Source organism: Plectropomus leopardus, chromosome 5, assembly GCF_026936395.1.
Source record: "Plectropomus leopardus strain MGB_pleo_1.0 chromosome 5, ASM2693639v1, whole genome shotgun sequence".
NCBI classification, from domain to species: domain Eukaryota; kingdom Metazoa; phylum Chordata; class Actinopteri; order Perciformes; family Serranidae; genus Plectropomus; species Plectropomus leopardus.
In genome coordinates, this window is record NC_142180.1 from 21,484,820 (window position 1) to 21,510,028 (window position 25,209).

The following is a 25,209-nucleotide window of genomic DNA, read 5'->3' on the forward strand; positions in this document are numbered from 1 at the left end:
AGTGTGAGAACTTGATATTCAATGCATATAGACTAAACACATCTATAAATTGTGATAGCCACACTCAAAAAGCAATAAAAAAGTACTTTATAAATATGGAGAACCAAAGTGTTCAAAATTTAGTTCATGAATGCAGGGTACCTGCAGGTTTTTCAGGTCTTTCCTCCAAGAAATAAATGTTTAAAACACCTGTAGCAAACACTGACACTACTGTTGTCACCAGCTACTCAACTTTGATACAAAAAAAGAAATTTGAAGTCCAACAGGGAAATGAACATAAACGGTACACAAGTATTTTACAAAAAATTAAACAAAACTAGGAACAAAAGCTTTTAGCACTCCTGTATCGATACGATAAAAAAAGGGTATTGAAACCATTTCAAATACTCTATATCAATATGTAATGATCAAATGCCAAATGTGTCAAAGTTAAGAGACAAATTTAATGAAAATTAACTGAACTTCAGTGAGTCATTTTTTTCTCAGTTTATCCATCCTTTTTTCCCCACTTATCCAGGTCCAGGTTACATTATCATTAGAAATTATTGTTACAATGCATACTGCTGGAAAGTACTATGAAATATTACATAATAATAAATTATTCCAGGCCATATTGTCCCTACTGGTTATCCATCACATTTCCATACTTTATATACTGTTATTGTGGTAAAACAATATACTGAATTTTGGCTTATTTCAGACTTCATAGTCTGTATTTATTTATGATGCATATGATTATTTTATGGAAGTTTTAACACTTTGGGTCTCCATATATAAAGCATTAAGAGCAAAGCTGTGACTTAAATGTTTTGCTCTGTTTACGTGTGTTTCTAGAGCTAATGAAGCTTACAGCATAACATTGTGATATGTATTAAATAACTTTTGAATGTTTACACTCACTTCATAAGTGTATGCATGACAATTTATGGATATAATGTTAAGCATGATCACGTTTCAACACTAAAAAGCATTTGGTGACAACAGATTGATGGCACTATTGGCTGGGGTTATTGAAAGTGTTACCAGTACATTTTATAATTTGTAGAAGCCATAATTACAAAATTTCTACAGAATATAACTGTAATTACCCAGTCGTAGCAATGTACCAGTTTTCAAGCTCAAGTGCAGGTATGTTTGAAAGAGATTTCAGTGCCTCCCACTCATTTTTCTGCTCAAGCCTTGCACACTGATTTGTTCTATGCAAGAAAAAGCATCTTGTGTAGAATATATACTGAATATATACATCACTTTTTGTCAAGGTTGCAGATTTTCAAAGTGCATTGTAGAAATATTGCAAGGAAACCTCATGATATATTTCATTTCTCTACATTAGTGGGCGCAAAAGAAAGCATTTCCATGTATTTCATGCATACAAATGAAAAATAGCGTTAAACCAAAAATCAAATAAATGTAGAGGATCTAGCATGCGATCAACCTCGATATGTTCCTCAGGAGCATGCGTTTAGCTAGGTCAGTTCACCTGAGAAGGTACAGTAGGTATGTTCTACAAAAACAAAACTGTCACCAGGCATCCTATCTCAATGCGCTGTAGTATGGTGTGCACAGTTTAGACTTTTAGCCAGCAATTAAAAGTTTCTTTAAAAAAATAAGTTTCTCATCTTTAACACAACTACAGTATCTTAAAATGCAAAAAAGCAAAGGCCTACAACCTCATAAGAAAACTAGAGTTGATTTGGAAATCACAACTTACCGGACATCATGTTTTGAGTTTCTACAGCTCACTGTTGACACGAAAGACAGCTGGGACAGAATATGAGTTCATATTTAAAAATGGAGGGCTACTGGCCTGAAGAATAACTCCCATGTCTCACAACAACCTGTCAGGGAAACTATAACAAGTACATTGGGTTTTATGGTTTATGGAAAGTGGGTGAAAGCTTGTCTTGGACGTGCAGAGACTCTGATCTGATACAAATGAAACACCCATGAGGACAGAGCGCTCAGCATGCTGGCCCAGTGAGCCTCTAGCCAGCAGTTTTAGATCACACAGACTGAGGTGGATGTCAACAGAAGCTTGGCTGAAACAGATGTATAGTGGGAGCTCTCCAAAATTAAAATTAGCTAAGTGTAGCTGTGCAGCTGTAATATCGATGCAAGTGAGCATCTACAGCCAGACTTGGGGCTCTGTGAGGCTTCACAGTGGGGCTGCAACAATGCTAACATGCTAATGTTTAACAGGTATAATGTTAGTCATTGTCACATCATAGGTTTGGGTGAGAGCGTGCTAACAGTTAAAAAAACAAAGTACAGTTGAGTTTAATGAGAACATAATTAGTTTTGCAGGTTTTTGGTCATAAACCTAAGTATTAGACACATTTGTATTTCAACATGATGGTGAAACGGGATAAAAAAATAAAGGGATCGACAAAGTTATTAAAATCCGTCCTGAGGGGGACAAGAATGTCAGTACCACCATTCATGATGATCCATCTAATAGTCCAGATGGGGATTAAAAATTTTTATTGATAACAAAGCCATTATAGATTCTGCTTATCAATTGTCTTATTGAATAGCCTACTGATCATTCTTTCTGTGTGGAAAATAATGGGCCTGCACAGGTTTTCAGTATTGATATATGGAGAATAGCCTGTTTGAAGAGCATTTTTTTTTGTCTTTTTTTGTCATATAAACTATCTGCCCGCATGACGGTAATGTTATCATAACATTATGAATGTTATAATAAGTTGGGATATTGCCCCTCGGTAACAGACTGACTGCTTTTTAGGGAAGCAATTGCATTTGTGCATAAATGTCAAATACATGACATTCCTAGAATTTAAATGTATACTATGCAGGATCGCTTATTGTTTGCGAACCAGCGAAAGTAACAGTAAAAGTCAACCCCAGATTCATTCTTGACTGGCATTTCCCCCTCGCTATACTTTCTTTTATTTTTTTGTCACTGTGTCTCTTGGATACCTGCCACTTACAGTCTTGCACCTGGAGGCTATTTTTTGTCAAGTCCTGCCTAATCTGAGCGCTGTGGGGGTACACACCCACAAACGTCCCAAACACAGAAAATACCAAAATATAGACAGAGGGCAGAGTCTATGCAGAGAAATACACAGCCACACACCTCTAGTGGGTCATAAGTGATGATCTGGAGGGATTACTTCTATATGTCTATATGCTGTTTTTTAAGGAAAATCCTGCACAGTATATTTTTAAACCAATATTTTGTAGAAAGAAATATTTTGCTGCTGTTTCCATCCTTATTTGAAATGATCATTTAATGGAAAAAGCCACACTTTCTCTCTCTCCACCATGCCTCCATCTTTAGTTTCCAAAAGCATAGGTGCATAACGTCATCGTTTTGCAATGTGCAACCATCAGAAAAACATGCTGGCATCGCTAAAAAGAACTGATAAGCTTGGAGGCATCGGCTCCAAAGGATCGGACCGTTTGGAGCCTGTTCTTTACCGTAACCTTCCCTCTTAATGCTCATGCTAGAGCAAAGGACTGAGATCACCAAGGTTAGCAGGAGTCATCCCCTTGTGAACATGAATCCCTGAACCTAAATCTTTCGCAAACAGTTGCTGAGATATTTCAGTCTGAACCAAAGCGCTGGAGCGATGGACCAACATTTCAATCTATAAATCCATGCTCCTGAGGATAACTTCTTTAGTAAGTGAATGATAATGAAATATTCAGCAGGATGTCACTGATGGACCACTGGATATCACCCATATTATTTCAGTAAAAAAGCTACACAGCCAACTCTTTTATCATAATAAAATCTGAATAAATTTGTGCATTCTCTTCAGTTTTGGCCTCATTGCCTTTGCCATTGTGCAGTCCACTGTCAGCCCCCCTCTGATGCAGACTGTTAGTGGCGTGCACATATGTGCTGAGTCTCACTGGGCTCCTCTGCCTCCTTGATCTATTAAACATCATGGCTGGCCACAGAGACTCTCTGCCAACATTTTTTAAGTATCTGGCTGCGGTTGCTACTCATCTGTTTCAGCCTGAAATATCATCTTACTCGTTACACTCAAAGCAGAGATTAATGAGATTGGTTTGACAACAGTTACAGTTTGCAGTTGAGTTTTCCTCTCAAAGTGCATGTGGGGTTAGTTTCAAAGAGAACATGTGCTGTGGCTTGTGATATAAAACACAGTATCTGACAGCAAAGCTTAATGTACGTCAATGATTTTGGCAGGTGCAAGGTCAAATCGCTGCACCGCGGGGTTATAAAACATGAAGGCTACACTTTTGGTGGATGCTGTTAGTGCGTCCACTGACCATGCTCCTGAAAAAGAACTCTCGTTTTTGTTCTCCTCCAAGCCTCCCTAATGAAACTCTTCTTCTCATACAGACTGAGATCAAAGCTGTACAGTTTTGAAGATGAATGGCTCTGGTACTGGTCTCTGGTTTCTCCTGATAGCGTTCTCTCAAAGCACAGAATCGCCACTTCCTTTTGGTCCACCGAGGCAGACAGGGACAAACTGACAATTCAGAATGGCAACATAAAACATGACCTTTTGCATAGGATCTGAGAATAAAAACCTGCTTTCTAAAGCAGCACACCAAGAATGTGGACACGCCTGATAAACACCAAGATGCTGAGCTATTCAGATTCGATCATTTACTCACATCGAGGAATGTGATGTTCCCTTCACTTTCAAAGTAGCAGCAGTGGCGCTAGAGAAGCCAAACGCGTGTTTAAAAGCTTTGCTTCTGTGGTGATACAGAGGAGTCATCTTGGCTCCATAAAATCATGTGTTTTGTGGATGCACGATAATGTTTTCATGTGAATTGAAGTTTGCAGATGGTAAAACAAATAGCGTTTCAAATATGTGCAGCATTCTGCCCGAGCCTCCATAAATATTTAAATCATGCATGATGGCTGAGGCAGAGTAATTTAATTAACTGTGAGCTTCGCTGCCTGTGGAGGCGCAGCAAAGACACAAATGACTGCATTAGGAAATACTCCAGGCTTGCTTATGTCTTGGCTTGCAGCTACGCATGTATTACCTGTAATATTATTATACTGTAATGAAAAGAATACAGTTGGGAAAATGAGATTCGGGTGATTACATCAAATGTGAGGGCTGCTAAAGCCATCCCCGAAGATGGAATAGATATTTTTAGACCTGGAAAAACATATGTGAGATAATTTGAAAGTTTTCACACTAATGAAGGTTTTAAAGATAAATGTTGCCCAGATTTTGTGTGTATTTCTCCAGCCAGTCAGCATAAAGGGAACAAAGAGAAGCTAGGAGCCAAAACCAAAAGAGCGAGAAAAAAACAACGAAACAAAAAATAATGGCTCAGAAAGCTTTCAAGTTCAGAAGATGGCAGTTATTTAAAGAATTCAGTCTGAAAATGGCTTAGTGTTTTTTGTGTTGCCATAAAAATAGTGTAAATAAATATTGTTGTCCGCATGCATTTGAGTAAGGCTTTACAACCTGGCTTGCACATTCCACGTGGGTTGAGGAAGGTATCTGTTTGTCTGAAGTGCAAAGGGAAAACTTCTAAAATATGTTAATTTTAAACAAGAATCCATTTATGAAAATGCTTATTCATGCAGTATTATTATTCTCCGCTGAAAGAGGATGAAAACAAGCCAGGGACAGAATTTGGAGCTCCAGGTCATACGGTGCAGTCTTTATCATTTGCTCACTAAATCCATCCTTCAGGAGAGTGAGACAGACTTGAGTCTTTGAAAATAATTGGATAACGAAACCTTTTTTTCTCTCTCAAAACTTCATCTTTTCTCTGCGTGTGAGGGTTCCTGTGTGAGATCCTCAAGCTGTCTGTCCGTCTGCCTGTCTCTCCTGTCTCAGCTCTGTTCCACTGGATGAGTCAGTTTTTAATTGATGTGTTCTCTAAGGCATTGCTCGTACAATCTTTGCCCGTCCTTGTGCTCTTCGGGGAAATCACAAATTGCGGTGCAAATCCATCACAAAGCAGTTACTTCAAGCACTTGGAAGAACCTGTCCTCAGAACTGCTCCAAGGTACTTGGGCGAAAAAATATGACAACTTTGACGACTGCAGTTAATTTTGACGTGCATAAAAACCACACTACTCTATGTCTCTATCATCAGATCCAATCCACTCTGATGTGTGCACTTTGGGCTTTTGGCTGTTGGGTAGAAATCGAAGAGCAAGTGAAGGAAGAGATGATGTCACTACCTCCCATTCCTCAAATGTCTAAGTTGAAGGCCCGCATAAGGAGATCCAGGTCACCAATATTTGCAGCCTGGAAGAGTTCGGGCTGGTCCATCATGGATAAAGCTATCCTCAGAGCAGCCCAGATGTTTCCAGACATTACCTGGTGCGACTGCTGGCGACTCCGGCTTTTCCTCTGAAGGCTTAAGGCAGTCAGGAAGTTACTGGCCGCCTCTCTAGGGAACGAATAACAAATAGGAAACAGTTTGGTTTAGGACAGGGATACTCAATGCTTTGCTTGGGGGCCACTTTTGCAAAATGACAGTAGGCCAGGGGCCAGTCCCAGCAGCCCCATACATGTTTTTTTGGACATTTATAGGATTTTAGGATGTTTCTAGTAATTTTTTTTGCATTCCTAGGATTTCTGGGATTTTAGGACATTTCTAGGATTGTAGGAATCTTCTCTAAATTTCGTACATTTCTAGGATTTTAGGATATTTCCAGTAATTGTGGATGTTTTAAAGATTTTTTGATATTCATATTTAAGATTTTAGGACATTTCTAAGATTTAAAGACATCTCTACGACTTTAGGACTTTTCAATGATTTTAGGACATTTCCAGGATTTTAGGACATTTCTGGAATTTAAGGAAGTTTCTTAGATTTAAGGACATTTCTAGGATTTTAGGACATTTTAAGAATTTCAGGACGTTTCTAAGATTTTAGGACATTTCTAGGATTTATTTATTAATAGTTAAAATTTTAAGCTATAAATAATAGGTAACTGAAAGTATATCATAGCCTATCTATTTCATATGGTCTATGATTTTTTTAGATTGAAAAACCAAACATGTTGCCTAGCTACAAAATATCAGGCATAACTACAGCCCAGGTAAAAAAAAAAAAGCACTATACCAAAAAGATGAAATGCGGAACACAAATGGTAAAAATAAGTAGATAAAAACTACAACAAAGTAACAAGTGTAAAACAAAACACAACATATAAAAGGAAGGATAAACGTTTTCTGCGCCTTTAAACCAGCAATGACAGCGCGCTGCTTTGCGCACGGCGCTCACGTCACGCGGCCCAAACCTCACCCTCGTGGACGCGGACATGCGGAAGCGGACAAATTTGTAACGGCCGTCGCAATGTTGTAATGTGGTTGCTTATTATTTGATAAACTCGCTACTAAATACTACTGACACGCGTCCTTGTGTTGTGATAAGCTAGCTCACATGCTAACTAACCACCATGCCGTTTTAGGAACATTTTTGAAGGAAATATCCAGTTAAAAGACGGAGTCAAACCGGCTGTTAGCCTCGACACTCGCCTTAACACCGGGGGGAGACGCTACTGGACGGGGGGACATTGCGATACAACACCGTCTGCAGGGTGGAGGCAACTTTTCCATGAAGATTTCCTGAGAGTCACTACTTCTCTTAGACAAGCTAGGTAAGCTTTTTCGTATTTGTTTTGCTGACCAGCTTTATATTATGTTGTTTTGTTTTGCTTAGTTGGTGTTTGCGTGCTTGACTGTCATGGCAGCTTGACAGTTTTATTGTCTGGACTTGTGGTTTGCTGGCTGCTAGCATCATTTTTGAATTTTTGCTTCTTTGTTGGCCTACTGTATGTGTAATATTTGTTCTTTGAAGCTTGTTTTCATTTTGAGGTTTGGCAGGTGCACAATGACTAAATACGAATTTGGGGTTTTGCTGCGTATTTCCTTAAACGTTTTTTCCAGTTTATAAAAGTATGTCTCTGTAATATTGGCTTTTAATATTGGCATAACTAACATTTTCTCCACACTTTGTTTTATAATCCTCTAAGCATTTTAGAAATGTCACTCAAAAGCATTTAGGACTTTCAACATTATGTTCATATGTGTATGCTGATAGTCATCTGCATACCACACTAGTAATTTAAGAGACTCACAAATTTTGTGATTTTTTTTTTTTTTTTTAAATTAAAGCTGGAATGATTATTTGACAGAATAGAAAGACAAAAAATGTATAAGCATTCATTTTAATGTCAGTTCTTTCAGTCATTTTTAAGGCAAAACCAAATATTCTGTGATTTCTGCCTCTTCATTGTGAGGTCCTGACATTATCATGTTTAAGGTTTCGACTGTTGGGCAAATTCAGCAAGAAATCTAACAGAGACCACATGCTGTGGAAATTATAACAGCCATTTCTCATTATTTTCTGACACGGTAGATTAAATGATTAATAGCATAAGTGAGAAAATAATAAGCCACGTAACTGATATTTGTAGCCCCAGTTAGAATATTTGTGTATTGTTTTGCTGCATAGTTGAAGGGTCTGAGCCTGCTGCTGTGTTACAGGTGGATTGCTGAGTTTGGATTTATTCATCTCAGTTCATTAGAGTGTTTATTTTTTTCAGTGGCCTGAAGTACCATTTTGATTTTTCATCCCTAATTAATTCTCCTCCACTGCATAAAACAAGCATGGGAGGTTTGTCCCACCCTTTGATAGCCCCAGGTCACTCACCTGTGTGCCCCCAAGTTAATGCAGCTGATGCCTAGGTTGTAGCGGGACCTGATAAACCCCGGCTGCAGCTCAAGGGCTCGCGTATAGGCCTCCACCGCCTCCTCGCTTCGGTCCCCGTTTGCCAGCGTGGCCCCCAGGCGGTTCCACAACAAGTAGTCCTGCATGGAGGGCGAGTGGTGGGGTTGGTTTAGGGATGAGCAGTGTCAAGGCAACTTCACTGTGATGTGTGTTGTTAGATGCTGTCAGCCTCGACAATATGGCTTGCATTTAAAAATATTTCAGTATGTATTTAATTAGTAATTCATTAGCTTGAATTAAAAACCCATTAGCAACATCTCTTCAGTTATCTTTTAAGTCTTAAATGTTTTCCATCTCTGAGAGACCTCATCTAGCAGCTGACAGTGTGTTAAATAGAAAAGTGCGAGTGAAATAGAGCTAAATAATCTGTGCTACATCATAACACTCAACCTTTATGTGCAGAGACAGCATGACAAAGCAGCGTTAGAGACATAATTCTGTATTTTAATTTTTCATACACAAATAACAAGGAGCTGTTTGGAGTGTTAACGCTGCTCCCTGCTATGAAGTAACCTAACAAGGGTATTTTAAGGAGACCTGAGTTACATCACACAGTGTCCTTGCCATTGTTTCCCACCTGCAGGTAGACAGGCACACACAGAGGTCATGGTCTGCCACAGTATAGGGGTCCTTCATCTTTGGCTAAGCCTAGCAGCGGGATATAATTACCTCCCTTTGTGTTCAGAGCTATTTTTTCCAGCAGGGGAGCAGATATTACCAAGTCAAATGTGGGAGGTTGGATTTAACAGTGAGTAATATTGTTGCCGGCCTGGGACAGCGCTGAGAGGACAGAGACAGATTTGCATGAAGGAGATGCAGAGATGGAGGAAAAGTTTGTGGTTGTAATTGTGTGTGTGATTATTTTGTTTGTTGTGGATGAAATTTGCATCAAAGCGTGCTTTAAGTTTCTGCGTAAATGTGTGCACTGGATCTGGATTTACTCTAAGATCATATGTGTGCCAGTCAGCAGTTCATGAGGCCAGATTTGGCAGCTCCTTATTTCACATATTGCTGTGACACTTTGACGTGCTTCACTGCATTTGTTTGCATGAGCTTTCCCTGGATATTTGTGGCTCCATCTCTCCAAGGGTGTGTACAAGCTTGAGGGCTTCATGTTGGCTATATATGTTTGCATGGGAGCATGTGCTGTGTGACAGTTTATGGTTTTCGAGTGTGCGCCGTAGTGTTGCGTGAGTGTTTGTAACAGATCTTAAACACTAAATGTGTTTGTCAGAGGCCAAATCAGTTAAACTGCTGGAGTTAGCGCATATTTTGTAAATCATTATGATAACGTTGTGTTCTCGCTACAAAGTAAAACAAAATGCAATAGCCATTATATCTCACTAACTTAATTTAACTTGCATAATGAAAATCCAAAATTATAAACTCAAAGGGATATTTTGCAGATTTTGAACCAGCATTGTATCATTACAATGTGGGAGGTATGTGTTAGTTAGCAGTTGTAAATTTCCCTCCATCAAACCCGTGCCTGGATCTTCCTTCTTGCCCCCCCTTCATGTAAAATAGCTCATGCAGGTCCATACAATGGTTAGATTCAGCAGTAAATTGGGATGTGGCATAATAAACACCCAAATCTTGGAATTGTGTGGCACTCCTACTGCTGTTACAGCTGTTACAGTACTGTGCAATTGTCAAAGTGTCCATTTTTATTATCATAATTATTACAGTAATTCACAATAAACATTGAGAAAAGTATAAGAGTAACAGTATGTGATGAAGAATAAAATCTTACTTTAGTCATTACTTTGATTACATTGTTTACAGGAAGAATTGTTTTTATACCATAAAATATTGCATGACTCCGTGTAATATAGCATCCTATCAACAGACACCAGCCAGGATACATAAACAAACTCTCGTCCTCGGAGTCCAACTGGGCAGAGATGAGCAGTTTTGTAAAATGTATTGGATGTGAATATCTGAATGAGCCTGTGATCATCGATGACTACTAGCGTTTCATGAAAGGTGCAGAGTTTACATCATTGTCATAATAGAGTTCCAGCTGGAGTCAACCAGCTGTCAGACATATGTTGTTTCTGCAAGGAAAGCAGTACATCCGTGTGTTTACCAACCACAGCTTACAAGCTAACAGTCAGCTGGTCAGATCTCTGCCAGTGAGACCACAGCACATACTGAGTGGCAGCAGAAATATTAAGATCTCGGAAAGTATTTGTATGGCTGGATATCAGCACCCAGAGGAAAAAAAATGCTGCTCACAATAGTCTTTTTTTTTTGTCTTATCAGGAATAAATAAGTAACTTATTGGAGTTTGCTAAATTCTGATCTGTTTTTCCAACTACATCGTGTTAAGACTTGAATTTGATCACTGAGCCAAAATTCTGAAAGTGTGCAGGCTAATTTAACAGCCAATCAAGTTTTCTTTTGGATCTTCCTGGTACCTCAAATAAAAATTAGTGCAGTGAGAGAGGAAAAAGAGCACTTTAAGATCTTTAATAATGATCAGGCTGAGACAAGAGGAAGGTTATTTCTCTGGGGCGGCATTTAGGAATTATGAAAAAATGGTCAGAATTTTATAATGATGTTAAATTGAGCTTATAATTATCTAGGAGACTATGCTGAACAAAGAAGACATCTTATTTTGAATTTTTCATTCCCTGGGGTAGTTGTAATTGGAAAAGTGCTGTGAATTTTGGGTTAAACTGACCCTTTAATAATATGGTGATCTAAAACACCAGTTTCAGTATAATACTTTATGACACACATTCGTTTGTGTTATAAATCAGATAGAAAACAATATGTATGTTTTGCACAATACATTTGACATGAGAAATCTTTCTATGTTTTGATTTTTGTTGTATTACCATAAAATTCTCAAAATGTTAGCATACTGTATGCTTGTTCCATAAGTGGTGACAAGGGGGGGGGGGGTTATAATTAAATGATGTGATTGATTTAAGATGCAGATTTTAACTTTTTCTTTTTTTGCCAAGTTAGGTAATTTGCAGTTTTCTCTGTCATCGTTTCTCCCACTGAGGCTTGATTTAACCAATGAATCTGTTTCTGTCTGCAGAGCATCTCTGTCTCTGACAAGCGTTTGTACATCAACAGCTCCAGTCTGTCTAATCTGCATCTTTTCATGCGACCATGCGTGTGTGTGTGTGTGTCCAAGTTCCTACCTCAGGCCGCACTGACAGGGCTGTATTGAAGGACTCCACAGCTTTGTTGAACTCTCCACTGAGGTTGTAGAGCACCCCAAGGCCTGTCTGCAAATCCGGGTCGATGCTGTCAGAGTTGTGCTGAACTGCTTCCAGGAAGAGCTCCTTGACCTCTGGAAGCAGGGAGCTGTGGACACACACACACACACATGCACACACAAAGATCACACAGACACAGCTAAGGATTAGTGTGACTTAAAGCTGCTGAGTGAGCGCTCTTAAGATTGCAAAGCTATGATGTGCATTGTACTGCATGTCAACTTTTATTCACTGAGTGTTAAAATAAGAGAGAGGGGGAGATTGACAGGAGGGTAAAGGAGAGATGAAGTGGTGGAAAAAAGAGAAATAACAGCAAGGACAAATGCAGAGAGAATTGAATTAGTGCAGGGCAAGTAAAATTCAGTGTTGTTTTTGTTCATTTATTCACTTTATATTAATTATGTCCTTTGTGTTAACAGAAAAAGAAAAATGTATGTGTTTTTTTTTTTTTTTTGTTGAGCCAGTAGGGTCGCTATTTTAATTGAATTTCCATCAACTATAAAGAAAATGAGCCAAATATAAAATAACACGATAAACATGATGAATTCCACGTGTCCCGTGAGTGTCTGTACCTCAGTTAGTCAACTTTATCAGCCCCAAACCGTGATGACATGGAGTATGATTCTACTACAGCCTCACAGCCAAAAGGGATATCTGCCCCCAGGCAGTGCTGGTATAGCGTCCACGGTGATCCACTCCTCTCAGGTGTGTCTTCAGTACCTTAGTCTGACTCACAGGATGTAGATCATGTGTAAAAGCCTGCCATTGGCCGCCTATTTTAGATGAAATTCTTCTTCCCTTCCACAATCTCCTCACATTATTTTGCAAGGGCACCATCGCTGCAAGAATATTATGATTTGTTAAAAGAAATGCAAACAACCCGGAGCATTTTTTTCTCCTAGTACAGAATTATAATGGGTTCAGCAATGTGATGCACTGGTATATCTGGATATCAAACCCCAGGATGGGACCTTAGAATAGTTCGCCTTGTTTGCATCCACATAGGTCAGATATGGTTCTTGCCTCCAGGTTTAGTCCCAGGGTATGTGGCCCCCGAATATGGGCGATACTGTTTTTTTTACCTGCTGGCCCCACCTGTGAGTTGCCACTCAGCTCGTAGACTGAGTGTGAAAGGGGGAGAGAGAGGGGATGACATGCAGCAAAGGGCCGAGGCTGGAATCAAACCCGTGGCCTCTGTACATGGGGCCCCTCCTCTACCAACTGAGCTACTGGACACCCCAAGTCACGCATTTTTGAATAGCTTTTCTCAGCTTGAGGAAAGGATGGATATAAAATTTATAATAGAGTCATAATTTGTTAGGGTTAAGTACTGAAAACCAGCTGTACCTGCTGGACTGAATCATGACGTAGATTTCGTGCATCATTTGGATGCAAGAGTGTGTGCGCAGCGAGTGGGCAGCTGAGAGTGAAAGAGAGAGAAAGCATGTGTGTGCCTGTGACAGTGAGGCAGTGACTCGAGCAGAGAGGGTGAATTTAAAAAACAACAGTGCAGTGTGTGCACAGTTTGGGCTTTTTGTCAGTAAAGAAATGCTACAACTCCTCAAGTCCCAAACAAAGCTCCCATGTCATTCACACTTGCTGATTACAGTGAAGGGGGTCAGCCCCGAAGTCAGCAAGCCAAGTTAACCTCACATTAGAAACTGACCAGTTCCCTTAAGGTGGACTGTTAAGGTGGACCAGCTATTCTCACTATAGCCACTCCTTAACAGACAATAGAGAAATGTCTGTCTTATTGTTGTTGGTTTAATTTTTATTGATAATGTGAATGCATTATGTCAATTTGTAAATAGTGCATTGTATCAATCAATATTACGTGTACTTTAAACTGTCAAGACATACTGAATTTGAAGTCAATCATTTGTGACACTGGTATCGGAAATGATATACCCAACCCTATAATTGACCTTGTTTGCAGTCAGAGGTGTTCTGTCAACAGTTTCACAGACAGCTCTTTTTTTTTAATAACAGTGGTCTTTGGGGAAAACGCTTTTGGGCTGTAGGGGATTTTTTGCTGCAGTACCACAAGTGGCCACAGGGAAAAAATTAGAAGCAAGGCTGAGCAGCATTCTTTGGGGTGAATTTGTGTTTCATAGGATAGCGAAGGCCTGACCGGCCCTACTCTGCCTCAGTCTTCCTCTGATTGGCTTACCTTGATGTTTTAACCAATCTCGTGCCTTCGCTATTCTAATACACACAAGTTTGCTTTCTGGGGCCCTGGTTCAGTCAGACCTTTCTCCAGCAATGGCACCGTGCTAAAACAAGTTTGGCTATGCGAGACTGTTGGCAGCTAAACCCAATTGTCTATATTGGAGACTTTTTTTCTCTCTGTGTATAAGTTTTTGGTACATTTGGTTTGTATTACTTTCAATTGTGTTGCAGCTGTTTTTTGTTACTAACAATGCAAACTGAATCTTTCCTTCTTGTGAACAAGACAACAAGGTAGTGGTGTGCTGGAGGACTGTCTTTGTCGTATGAAACTGAAAAAATGCTGATGCTCTTAAAGAAAAGGGTCAATAAATGGGATATGAAAACAAACTTAAGGCAATCATGCATGGAGCAGGGACAAATGCAGTTAAATTAGGTTAAGAGGCCTTTATTCAGAGCATGGCTACATGGCTACCACTAAGGGCAAAACAAGAGCCCAGCAAACAATTTAAAAACTTTGTATGTCACCCAATCTTTTCTGCTGTTGCTGCTTCACATTAAAATATTTTTACTAGCTTTTATTTTGAAGAAGTTATGGGAAATACAGCCAGGCCCTTTGTGTTATATGTTGTTTCCACAAGGCCAGTATATAAAAGGGAGGGAGGATAAAGGAAAGTAAGAGGAGAGAGAATAAAGGAGGGAGGAGAACTGCAAAGATGAATGTAAAGAGTTAGGGATGGAGGAAGAAGCAGAAATGAAAAGGATGATATTCATGGATTAGAGCGGAGACCACAGTACTAGGGATGTACCTCTTAACATTGACTAGACGATTAATGATTTGATAAAGTGATTAGGCCTTTTCAATCTGATATATACAACAGCCTATTATTTTCTGGATCAAGATAAAAGGGATGGTCTGCCTCCTACAGCAGACAAGATGGATACACATATCTCCATGCATGCTACCTTAGCAGTGAAATTACACCAGTACCAGCTGTGGTTGAAAGTCCTTGAAATCGTTTTTGCTCTGTCTGAGAGAGTAATAATATTTTAAACAAATGATAATCTGAAATGACTGGTTAAGATCTTGTTTTTGAGTTTGCAACATGCAGCACATGTATGCTGTTAAACTTAAATAGTCTGGGATATTGTTTGCTGAAATTACTGAATTTAGCAGGTTTATATTATGGACAGGTGTGTGTGTGTGTGTGTGTGTGTGTGTGTGTGTGTGTGTGTGTGTGTGTGTGTGTGTGTGTGTGTATAGGATGGGCTTTTAATTCCTATCACACAAAACAGTTGCTCAGCAAAGGTGGGAAATACAATTAAATTGTTTATTTATATCTCTCTTTTTGCGTGTGTCCTGTTTACCATGCAGGTATTGCTGTCTTCTTTGGTGCTCATGGTTGCAGTAAAACAAACGGATGGATTGCAGAGAATTTTACCAAGCTAACCATTTGTGTAGCATGTCCATATTGACAAAAGTTTAAACATATGCCACTATTTATATGTGTGATCTAAACAGCTAACTACTGTTATCTCCAGTGGGTAGCCAACAACCTGATTTTATACATACAAATAACTTTTGTAAAAATGAAATGCATGGCAACAAGGCCAGGCTTCTAATTGAGACAGGCATTTATTTGTCAAAATGTGTAGCCACACCCGCATATTTGAAGGGATTGGGTGTTTAATTGGAACTAAGCTTTTATTTAAGGTTTTGTGGTATAAGCTACTTAGAGACTCTGTAACTGTTAGATAACGTTGAAATTCAGTTGTGATATTTTGATATTATTTTTTGTTTGGACACTAGTCATTGCAATAAAGGTCAAATAAAGAGGTTAAACTTTCATATCTGAGCAACCCTGTTGCTTGTTCAGACCTAATAAGGTCTAATGTATTGTTAAACTTTCTGCCTTTTAATTCTAAGTACTCCACCTTTCGTGTCTTCCCATGTTGGGAGCAGTAGACATCCTGCGTTGGGAGTTTGGGGATCCAATAAGGTGGGTCTTGCCCTTCAGTAGGTGCTTGTACTTTGGATTGTGTCGCAGCCAGCGCAGCAGGGCCTCGCAGGCGTCATGTCGCATACCAGTGTTGGTCAGGCTCACTGCCAGAGCCATGAGAGCTGGGAGGTTGTTTGGGTGGAGCTCCAAACACCTGGATGGAGAGACAGGACCCAGGGATGGGAGAGAAGACATGGTGTGAGGTGTGCACTTCAAAGGAAAATTTAGATTTGACAGGCATTAATTGGGACAGGCCAAAGCACGGGAACATCAGGCGAAGGCTAATGATTTCTCGGTCAGGATGCGTGAGCTGCACCTTTCCTGCTCTGCCTCTCCAGCAGAGGACAGGGCCTGCATGGTGCCCTCAGTAGCAGGGTTAGCTGATTTGCATTTAGGGAAAAAAAGCTCTTGACGAGCTGGAAATGGAAAGTGTGTTTGTAGCGAGAGCTAAAGTTATGTCACCGGTTATATCACTTGGACAATCGCCACTAAGATCTATGCTGGCTTTTGTAATTGAAAAGGGGAGAAGAGCAGCACTGTGCTGGATGAACAACTTGGATTTGTTAAGAAACTGGAGGAGAGGCCAAAACAAGATTTCATCAAGACAGTTTTCCAGACAGATTTGCTACAGCTGATGCGCCAACTTCCTTAAAACCCACATAATCTCAGTCAAACCAAATTATTTCAGTCCCCCACAGCAATGTGCTGTAGGTGAAGATTATTTAAATATTGGTTAAGGCCACACAAATCCACTGTATACTTACAAGAATGTTTTTTGTGAAAAATGTTGCATTGTATGTGCACAAGGTGTCCCATGAAGTCCCATGTTTGCAATATGTTTTTGTGTACATAATCAAACTAACCACAAACACATCAGTCACATCTTTGCCACTTCAGTTATCTACAGCTCTTCAGAAAATGTTTTTGTAGAGAACTGTAGAGACAAAGCTCACATGTTTTTAGCATTAAAAGTGAACTAAGCAAAAGTTCTTTGCACAAAAAATAGACATCAGCCAAACAATTTATTTTTAATTGCATGATTTTATATTTTGTCTGTGTGGCAATTTTTAATGAAGTGGTAAAAAAAAAAAAGAAGCCGAATACAGCAGGATAACATGGTGCTCGCCAACTGAAGTGTTGCCAGTGTAGCAACAACAGGACTAATGCCAGTTAAACATTTAATCTCACTTCGTACCAAACACACCCCTCACAGATGGAGCTATTACATAATGTACACCATGCAAACTATTCGAGGTCTGAATGTGGTTTCAGAATATGCATCAGTCAATTGGATTAAGTGAGATTCTTGCAGGAACTGAAAAATAAATTATTCACATCCTTTGTAATCCCATTTACGTAAAACTGCAATCAAATGTTTTTATTTATTTATTTCTTAGTATTATTTTTACTTCACAGAATGGACCATCTATGTCGCACTTTTAAAACAAAGGTTGCTTGGTTTCCTGAATGGCTGTCTCCTGTGTTTTCAGTGTTCACACTCTCAGATAAGTGCAATTTCTGGCTTCGGCAGTGTTATGAATGAAAGTGGGCCACCTCCCATTGAGGACTCATACCCTTGCCCTGTGCAATCATCATCCATGTGGGGTGTCTCTATTTTAGGACTAAAAATCACGGAATGTTTCTTCCCAGTCGATGGTTGGTAAAGTAAAACAGTGACGTGAAGAGCCATTATTATTTGGACTTTAAATATAACAAATCTCTGCATCAGAATTTTGAGTCCTCTTGCTGAATAGACTTCTGCCACAATGTTCATCAAAACGTCTCAGGGAAATTTCATACAATGGACTTTATCTTTTAACTTCACCAAGTCCAACTTGTGCAAACATATGGTGTGTCTGAGCAATAATCACTTACAGCTCCGCCAAGTTTTTAGAGTGGGTTTTTTAAAATTATTTTAAATGGGAATATGATGCAGTTGTTTCTCCTTACCTCTGGAGGGAGACGATCGCAGCCTGCTCATTCTCATTTTCAGCTTGCGTGGTCCCCAACACTTGCCAAGCCTGCAGGGAAACAAAATACAGGTAACAGTAAACAACAGAATGGAAATCTGGACTCCATAGCCGGTATTCTCAAGGGACTGAAACATAGTTAGAGTGGCTCAGCATCATCAGTCAGGCACAATGAGTGGGATCCAATACAGAGCAAATGACGCCAGTGTTTCAGACATATTCACTCAGAGGAGCTTCGGTGCATTTAACATTTAGAACTCCATCCATTGTAAAACTTTCATGAGGTCAAACAAGGGCTCATGCAATTATAACTAAAAATGTGTGTGTAAAAAAGTGTTAAGCTCGGGGGGTTGGCCTTAGATACTCTCAGATACTACATTAAATCATCAGAGCAGTAGAAAACCATTTATTATTCAATGAAGCTGTCAGAGATGACTCACTGACATACTGCTTTATCATTTAAAAACAATTAAGTAATAATTTACTTGTCTGTCAAAATGTCTCATTTTATGTAGTGCTGAATGATTATTTGCTCAATAGGAAATTAAAATAAGGGACTATTGAGGTGTTGTGAACTATCTGAGTGATTTTTGCAATAATAATATTTGGGTTTTGGACTGTTAGTTGAACAACACAGCACACTAAAAGCATTACCATGGCCTCTTGGAAATTGTGGTTTCACTATTTTCTAGAGTTGACATCCTCTGGTTGGTCAGTCGATTGATTGGTTGACAGGCTCTGATCAAATTCTGATTGATTGGACAGTCACAGGTGTTACTTTCGTAAGGCCATGTGTCCACCAAAGCTTTTTTCCCAGCTAATAATGTTAGTTGTTATTTAGCACTTGTACATGAACAGTATGGGATGTTTGCTCTTTGTGGCATTTTGTCCTGAACCCTCTGCCACTGTGATTGGGTAACCAGGTGATTTTTTTCAATCAGAAAAAAAGATAAATAATCACAGAAGACATTCAGTGTTGGATTTATCATCATGGATGTATTTTTTACCAAATATCTCAAAAGACACTACAGTTTAAGGCTGGGTTATAAAGAATCTGAGCGGGGTACGATGTACGAGAGCCCTTCTTGGACAATCTTTGCGTTAGGTTCAGAGCAAATCTTAATGTTAGGGCATATACGACATTATTATCAGAGAGTTAAGTGTGCAGTATTATCAGAGAGTTAAGTGTGCATGTGCATCTCAACACTTAGTGTTGAGATGCACATGCAGCTCAGCTGGAAAAGCTCAGCTTTAGCTATACAGTATGCAGTTTAATTTTTAGGTAGTATTTCATGAGAAATCACATTTTTTTCACTTGCTGGATTGGACAACTGCATTATGCATGACACTTGCCCAAACACAGAGTTTAATAATTAGATGCATAACTAAATTTATCGAAAGAAACTGAATATGGGAAAAGCACCAGCTAATGAGTATTAAAGCTGCAATACTACACTGCAAAAATTCTTTCTTTACTTCTTTCTTTTCATACAAATCACCCTTTCCTTTATTAAGTAGACAGAGAAGTAGCAAATCCTCATACTAGAGAAGATGGACCTAGCAAATGTTTGATATTTGTGCTGAAAACATTACTTAAATGATAAACTGATCATCAAAATAGTTGCAAATTAGTAAACTAATAGACCAATCGAGTTTTGAATAGGTGCAGGGGAAAAGTAGCTGAGGCCTTTTTTTTTGGTGAAAAAATTAAAGACGTTTAGATCAGATATTGAAATAGAAAAGACACACATTGATGAACACAAATTCACAAAGTGTTGGATACTCAGAATTTTCCAGTGGAGGACCCCCAAACCCTCCCACATTTCTGTTGTCTTCCCCCTTCAATGTTGAAACAAAACCTACGCCCTTGCATGAATGTGACTATGTGAGAGGCACTGCGGTTGATCTTTGTGCCAGTGTTGGCCCTTAGCAGGGACATGCAAATGGAGAGTACCCTTGATCAGCACAAGAGGGCAGACAATGATATATAGCCAACCTCAAATCCAAAATGTAAGATTATGAGATTACTCCTCTGCGTTTGTGTCTGTAAGGGCACACTTAATAACCTGTTCTAAGGCTAATCTCTGCAGATGCTTTTTTGTTCCACTCTTTGAAATGAGGGTCGAAATTATTTCTGACTGATTCAGAGGTCTTCACAGTGGGGCAATAAGCCACTAAGCGCCCTAGGAGGAATTTCGGAATCGTATTAGTTCCATACACCGCGGGATAATCCTCTCCTCGGAATAACTGGCACATTTCTGTATATTCCAGGGGATTCCGAAAGTACTTTGTATGAAGGCTTTGCTCTTTCAGCCTGCAAAGAGGTCACTTCTTTAGAAATGAGGAGAATATGAAAAGGGGAAAAAACCTGCGGAATGAGCTATTATTCAGCTCACTGGGCAAATGGAAATTCTCATCAAGAGGTTGGACAAGTTGAGTATATTTGCTACAGTAAACAACTCTTTTAACAAGAAAAAAAGCCTTTGCCCTCTACAGGCAATCGGCGTCTAGCCCGTGGGTGCTGCCTACTAAATCTGCTTCACACTGCCTGTGTGGTCAGTGAAGCATTCTTCCTCTCTAGTTTCTCTCAGCATGAGGTAGAGTTATTGGGGCTGGATTTAGTCATTACGTTGCGCTGAAAACCCAACTGCTGGTTGACCGGTGCAGGACTGCAGTTTTATTGGCCATCTGTGCTATAAATGTGTCTTCGTCCTCAGCTGTAAATATGAGTGTCTCCGGGGCCTGGTTAAATAAGGATAAAATACTGTGTGTGTGTGTGTGTGTGTGTGTGTGTGTGTGTGTGTGTGTGTGTGTGTGTGTGCTAAATGAATTCACCTCTGAATCCTGAGGGTCCTGCAAGACAGCTCCTTCCAGCAAAAGCACAGCGTTTGGCAAGTCTCCCTCTCGAGACTTCTTTAGTCCCTCTTCAAATGCGTTAGGCAAGTCTTTATAAGGATTATCAGTGTGGAAGTAGTAACCCTGTCAGCCAAAAAAAAAAGAAAAAATGACAGTGGCAATGTCAGTTTCTTTCTCTTCGATATTCAAATGCAAACCAAGGCAACTGTCCTATGCAGTTGTATATTTAAGCAAAGCTCCAGCAGCAGGAATTGATCTTTTCTGCTTCACTTCAAACCTGGGCTGAGCTCCCCAGGGTTGGTCTGTTCTCTTTAAATGTTAAACTTTGCATTTTCAAACTATGATTACCCTGGAGTGTGTTGTTGACTGCTTCTGAGCATGATGACTTTGAAACAGCTTTTTCTTTAAGAACTAGTTCTGCACTGGGATCAATCAGAAAGCCCAGAGGTCTGATCTCATATCATTTGCCCATAAAAAAAAGGGCTAGCTGGTAAAAAAAAGCCTTAAAACATACTGCTCATCCATATGCTCTGTCCTCTGAGACCCACAAGCATTACTGTATAGCATATATGGTAATGCTATACGGTAGAGTATAGTACTGCACAAGGCAGCTCTGCACAATTTGGGCTCTGAATAAAAGCTAGTGTTCACACTTATGAGCCAGAAAGCTTTATGATGCTTTTAATCAAAGAATACCATAGAAGCATTTTTTCAGATTGTATTTAGGGTTAGGTTAGGTTAGGTTGACATTGTTATGTGAATAGAAAAGTGTCCACATCCAACAACAGGGTATAAAGTAAAAGTGTGACATTTTGGCAGGTGCATTTGTCACTTTTTTTTTTTTGTTTTGGAAAGCAGAGAGTTGGATAAGAAGATCGATAACACTATCATCTCACCTTATGCATTGCATATGAAGCTACTGCCTTGAAATGATCGTCTTTAGATTAACATGAAGACTGGAAACAGAGGGGAAAAAACTAGCAGTCTCAGTTAATTGCCTCCACAATCTTAATCACCTACCAGTACCTCCAAAGAAAGACATATCTTATTTGTTTAATCAGTACATGTAAAAGAGTATGTGAGTTGTGTCACATTTTAGAGTCTCAGCTAGTAACTTGGTACAACAAGACTCTAGTAACTTCTTTTTAAAGCAGAAAACTGTCCCCCTTCCTGTGCTGCTTGCTCCAGAGGCTGAAACACACTGTGATGACACAGTGCAGGTTGAAAATCAGCAAAGTTTCCCTTTAAATCTCTATTTATGTACGGATTAAGCAAACAAGATGAAACCTGTTAATTTGTAAATTTAGCCATATATTTAAACTTTGGACAAAGCTAGGCCAGCTGTTTCCCCCTACTTCAAGTTTCTATGTTGAGCTAAGTTAACCATGTCCTGGCTCAAGCATTTTAGCTAATGTACAAACATGAAAGTGGTATCGATTTCCCAAAATGTTGAATTATTTCTTTAGTTTGGGGGGAAAGGGAAACAGTGGGATTGTGTACTCTCTTTATTTTGGGCATTATGCATGATTGAGGTGTATTTTTTATATAAAATTGTAATATCAAAAGTACTTTAATCATAATTTATATGATTTTTCAAAATGCTGGACAACTCATTGTAGTACAACTCTAAACAAGCTTGCATTGTTTATTCTTCAGAGGCTGACACTGTCATCTATCACATCAAGATTAATTTCTGCATGTGCTGATTGTAATGTTGTAATGATAGTGACCTTCTCATGTGGAGAGACCGAGGAGGGAATCTGTGCCTGCTCGTTTTCCGTCAGCCAGTTCCGCCGAGCGAGCTCTTCCCACTCTGCCTGCATCTTATCCCAGAACTCGGTATCTGACTACAGACGTCAGAGAGAGAGAGACAGACAGACAGAGCGAGAGAGCGATGGAGAGGAGAGGAGAGGAGAGGAGAGGAGAGGAGAGGAGAGGAGAGGAGAGGAGAGGAGAGGAGAGGAGACAGAATGAGTAATTAGTCCACAATAGAACAACACCACCTGTAATTTCCCACCGTCCCTCTGTTTGAAATGTCAATTGCGTCCGGCTCACTTCGTGTAACGTATGGACCTCCACACTTCTGATGACTCATCACATTTGAAAGTCACGTTAGAGCTTAAAGGAGCTATTCGCACCTGCAATGCAAACAAATGAGTGGCCCCACCATGAAAAATCAATACATAAACTTAGAACATACTCCCGCTTTCACATTGATTGGCAGGTCTTTTAAAGTGCAAACAAATGAATACTTAATATTTACGAAATGTATTTAATTATATTCTTTGATGCATTAATATTTTTTTTAAATGTACAGCAGGAAAACAGCCTAGTATTTTCATATGCGTAAAATCAGTTAAGTAATCCACAGAATGCTCGTATCGCTCCTGCAAAACCAAACCTTTTAACCATGCATGAGAATAGACTTTGTTTTATTTATGTATTCAAGAAATGTTGCATTGGGGCCTTAACCTCTTGACATTTGTATTCTTATATGTTGACATTTCAGTTAGCTGACTGAAGCCTTGAAGGTTATAATAGATGAATACCGTGTCAGTTGAATATGCCAATTCACCTCCTGGAATAGCTTTTCATTTTCTCTCCGAAGGAAAAAATGAACCTATTTGGCACAAGCTCATATATTGAAATTTTTCAAACAACAACAACCAGCATAGACCAAGTGTATGTATCTGTATGTATGTATGTATGTATAAATCTTTTGGTGCGTGTCAGTTTTTGAGCCACGAAGGCCAAAATCTGGCCTGCAACAAATTTTTAGGATTGTTGCTTTTTTTCAAGAAAACTTGCAGCCCCTACCAGCTCGTTAAGAAGAGTTAGGAGTCAGAAGTCAATGACAGTATAAGTCACTGAAAGAGGTTTATCAACAATTGTGAATCACAGCATGCACACAAAATAGATTAGCTGCGAACAGAAGGATACGCACTCTCACAAACTCACAAAGGCACACATGATCAAATTCATGATTATTACTTACTAAAAACAAAACAGTGTACATTTCCAGCCTCCTCATTAAACAGTTTCCAGGAGTTGTTTAACACTCCACCACTCAACTGTTGTAATTACAGTAATGTTGTTTGGATGATGAGTGTGTTTCATTTTATAAATTAAGAACATTGAAGAAATTGTTTATTTGTACCTGTGCCCTAAGCTCAGCATTCTATTCGATTTAAGTGTGGGCTGTGTGTGTTATTTGTTTGACTCAATCAGCCTAACTAGATAAAGATGATGGCCTGAAATCCAGATAAGAGCAGACAAGTTGTTTGGGCAAAATATAGTGAAAATCTGAGGAAAGTGTTTCTATAAATACAAATTCCACTTGCGTAAAGTAAAACACCCAACTTTTTGCCTATGTTTGAACTAATTTGCACAAATGAAACTTGAAAATCTTAGTTTAGTTTTTAAAATAAATAATAATAAATAAAGTATCACAGTTTAAGTGCTCTTTAGTTAATTTAATTATTGCAACATAAAATGTACATTAAATATTTTGCAGATGACACCCTGCTTAACTTCTCAGTAATGACAAAGCTATGAACCAGTTTTCATCTTTGAATATTTTTAATAGTATAAAGCATATGACATAAGGTAATGAAAATTGAAAATAATTCCTATTTTTCTATATAGATAAGAGTCCTTGTTATGTTTCCAGCCAGATTCAACCTGTTCTCAGTCTGCTGAATAACTCATATTCAGTCCACCTTTAAAAAATCTGGAGTGTGTTGATGGCGTTTTGTAAGAGATGCTAAAAACCTGTGCAGCCATGATTTTCCATCTCAGGAGCACAGCTAAAATTAGAGCCATCATGCATTTTAGTGATACAGAAAGGATTATAACGTGCCTTTATCTCCTCTCACTTTGACTTGTGCATCACTCTGTTTAGCTGCCTTAGCCAAGAGGAGTTGAAACAGCTTCAGTGTGTTCAAAAAGCTGCATCAAGGGATTTCACTATGAAACAGGACCGCACCACATCTATCCTGTTTTGCCATCTTCTCACTGCATACCTGTTTTTTTTTAATTTAGAGCTGATATAAAGGCGTGGAGACTTTTCTACAGTAGATTAATTGCTTACTTTTTTTTCTCTCTATACAGATATTTTTATAACTGAAAATTTTAACTATAAAATGTACTCCACAGTTTCCCCCAGGGATCAATAAAGTATTTCTGATTCTGCCATGTGGCACACTAGACACCAGAATGGTGGTGCATCTGAAGAAATGCATTTTTTACAGACTGTAAAAAATA

At 39.1% G+C, this 25,209-nt stretch overlaps 1 protein-coding gene and 1 long non-coding RNA gene across 5 annotated transcripts in view; one reads left to right on the forward strand and one right to left on the reverse strand.

Moving 5' to 3' along the window:
• Positions 1-285: 285 nt before the first annotated feature.
• pex5la (peroxisomal biogenesis factor 5-like a) overlaps positions 286-25,209 on the reverse strand; it is a 122,645-nt gene continuing 97,721 nt past the window's right edge. For all 3 annotated transcript variants that reach the window (XM_088077727.1, XM_088077726.1, XM_042516559.2), the window contains 7 exons: positions 22,677-22,793; positions 20,926-21,069; positions 18,071-18,141; positions 16,056-16,274; positions 11,877-12,042; positions 8,641-8,798; positions 286-6,369 (listed from right to left, as the gene is read on the reverse strand). In XM_088077727.1, the coding sequence (XP_087933853.1) occupies positions 6,168-6,369; positions 8,641-8,798; positions 11,877-12,042; positions 16,056-16,274; positions 18,071-18,141; positions 20,926-21,069; positions 22,677-22,793 (1,077 nt within the window). In that variant the 3' untranslated portion in view covers positions 286-6,167. The remainder of the gene's footprint in view (positions 6,370-8,640; positions 8,799-11,876; positions 12,043-16,055; positions 16,275-18,070; positions 18,142-20,925; positions 21,070-22,676; positions 22,794-25,209) is intronic.
• LOC148189563 (uncharacterized) overlaps positions 7,046-25,209 on the forward strand; it is a 157,174-nt gene continuing 139,010 nt past the window's right edge. For both annotated transcript variants that reach the window (XR_015776611.1, XR_015776610.1), the window contains exon 1: positions 7,046-7,585. This is a non-coding gene — a long non-coding RNA (uncharacterized LOC148189563). The remainder of the gene's footprint in view (positions 7,586-25,209) is intronic.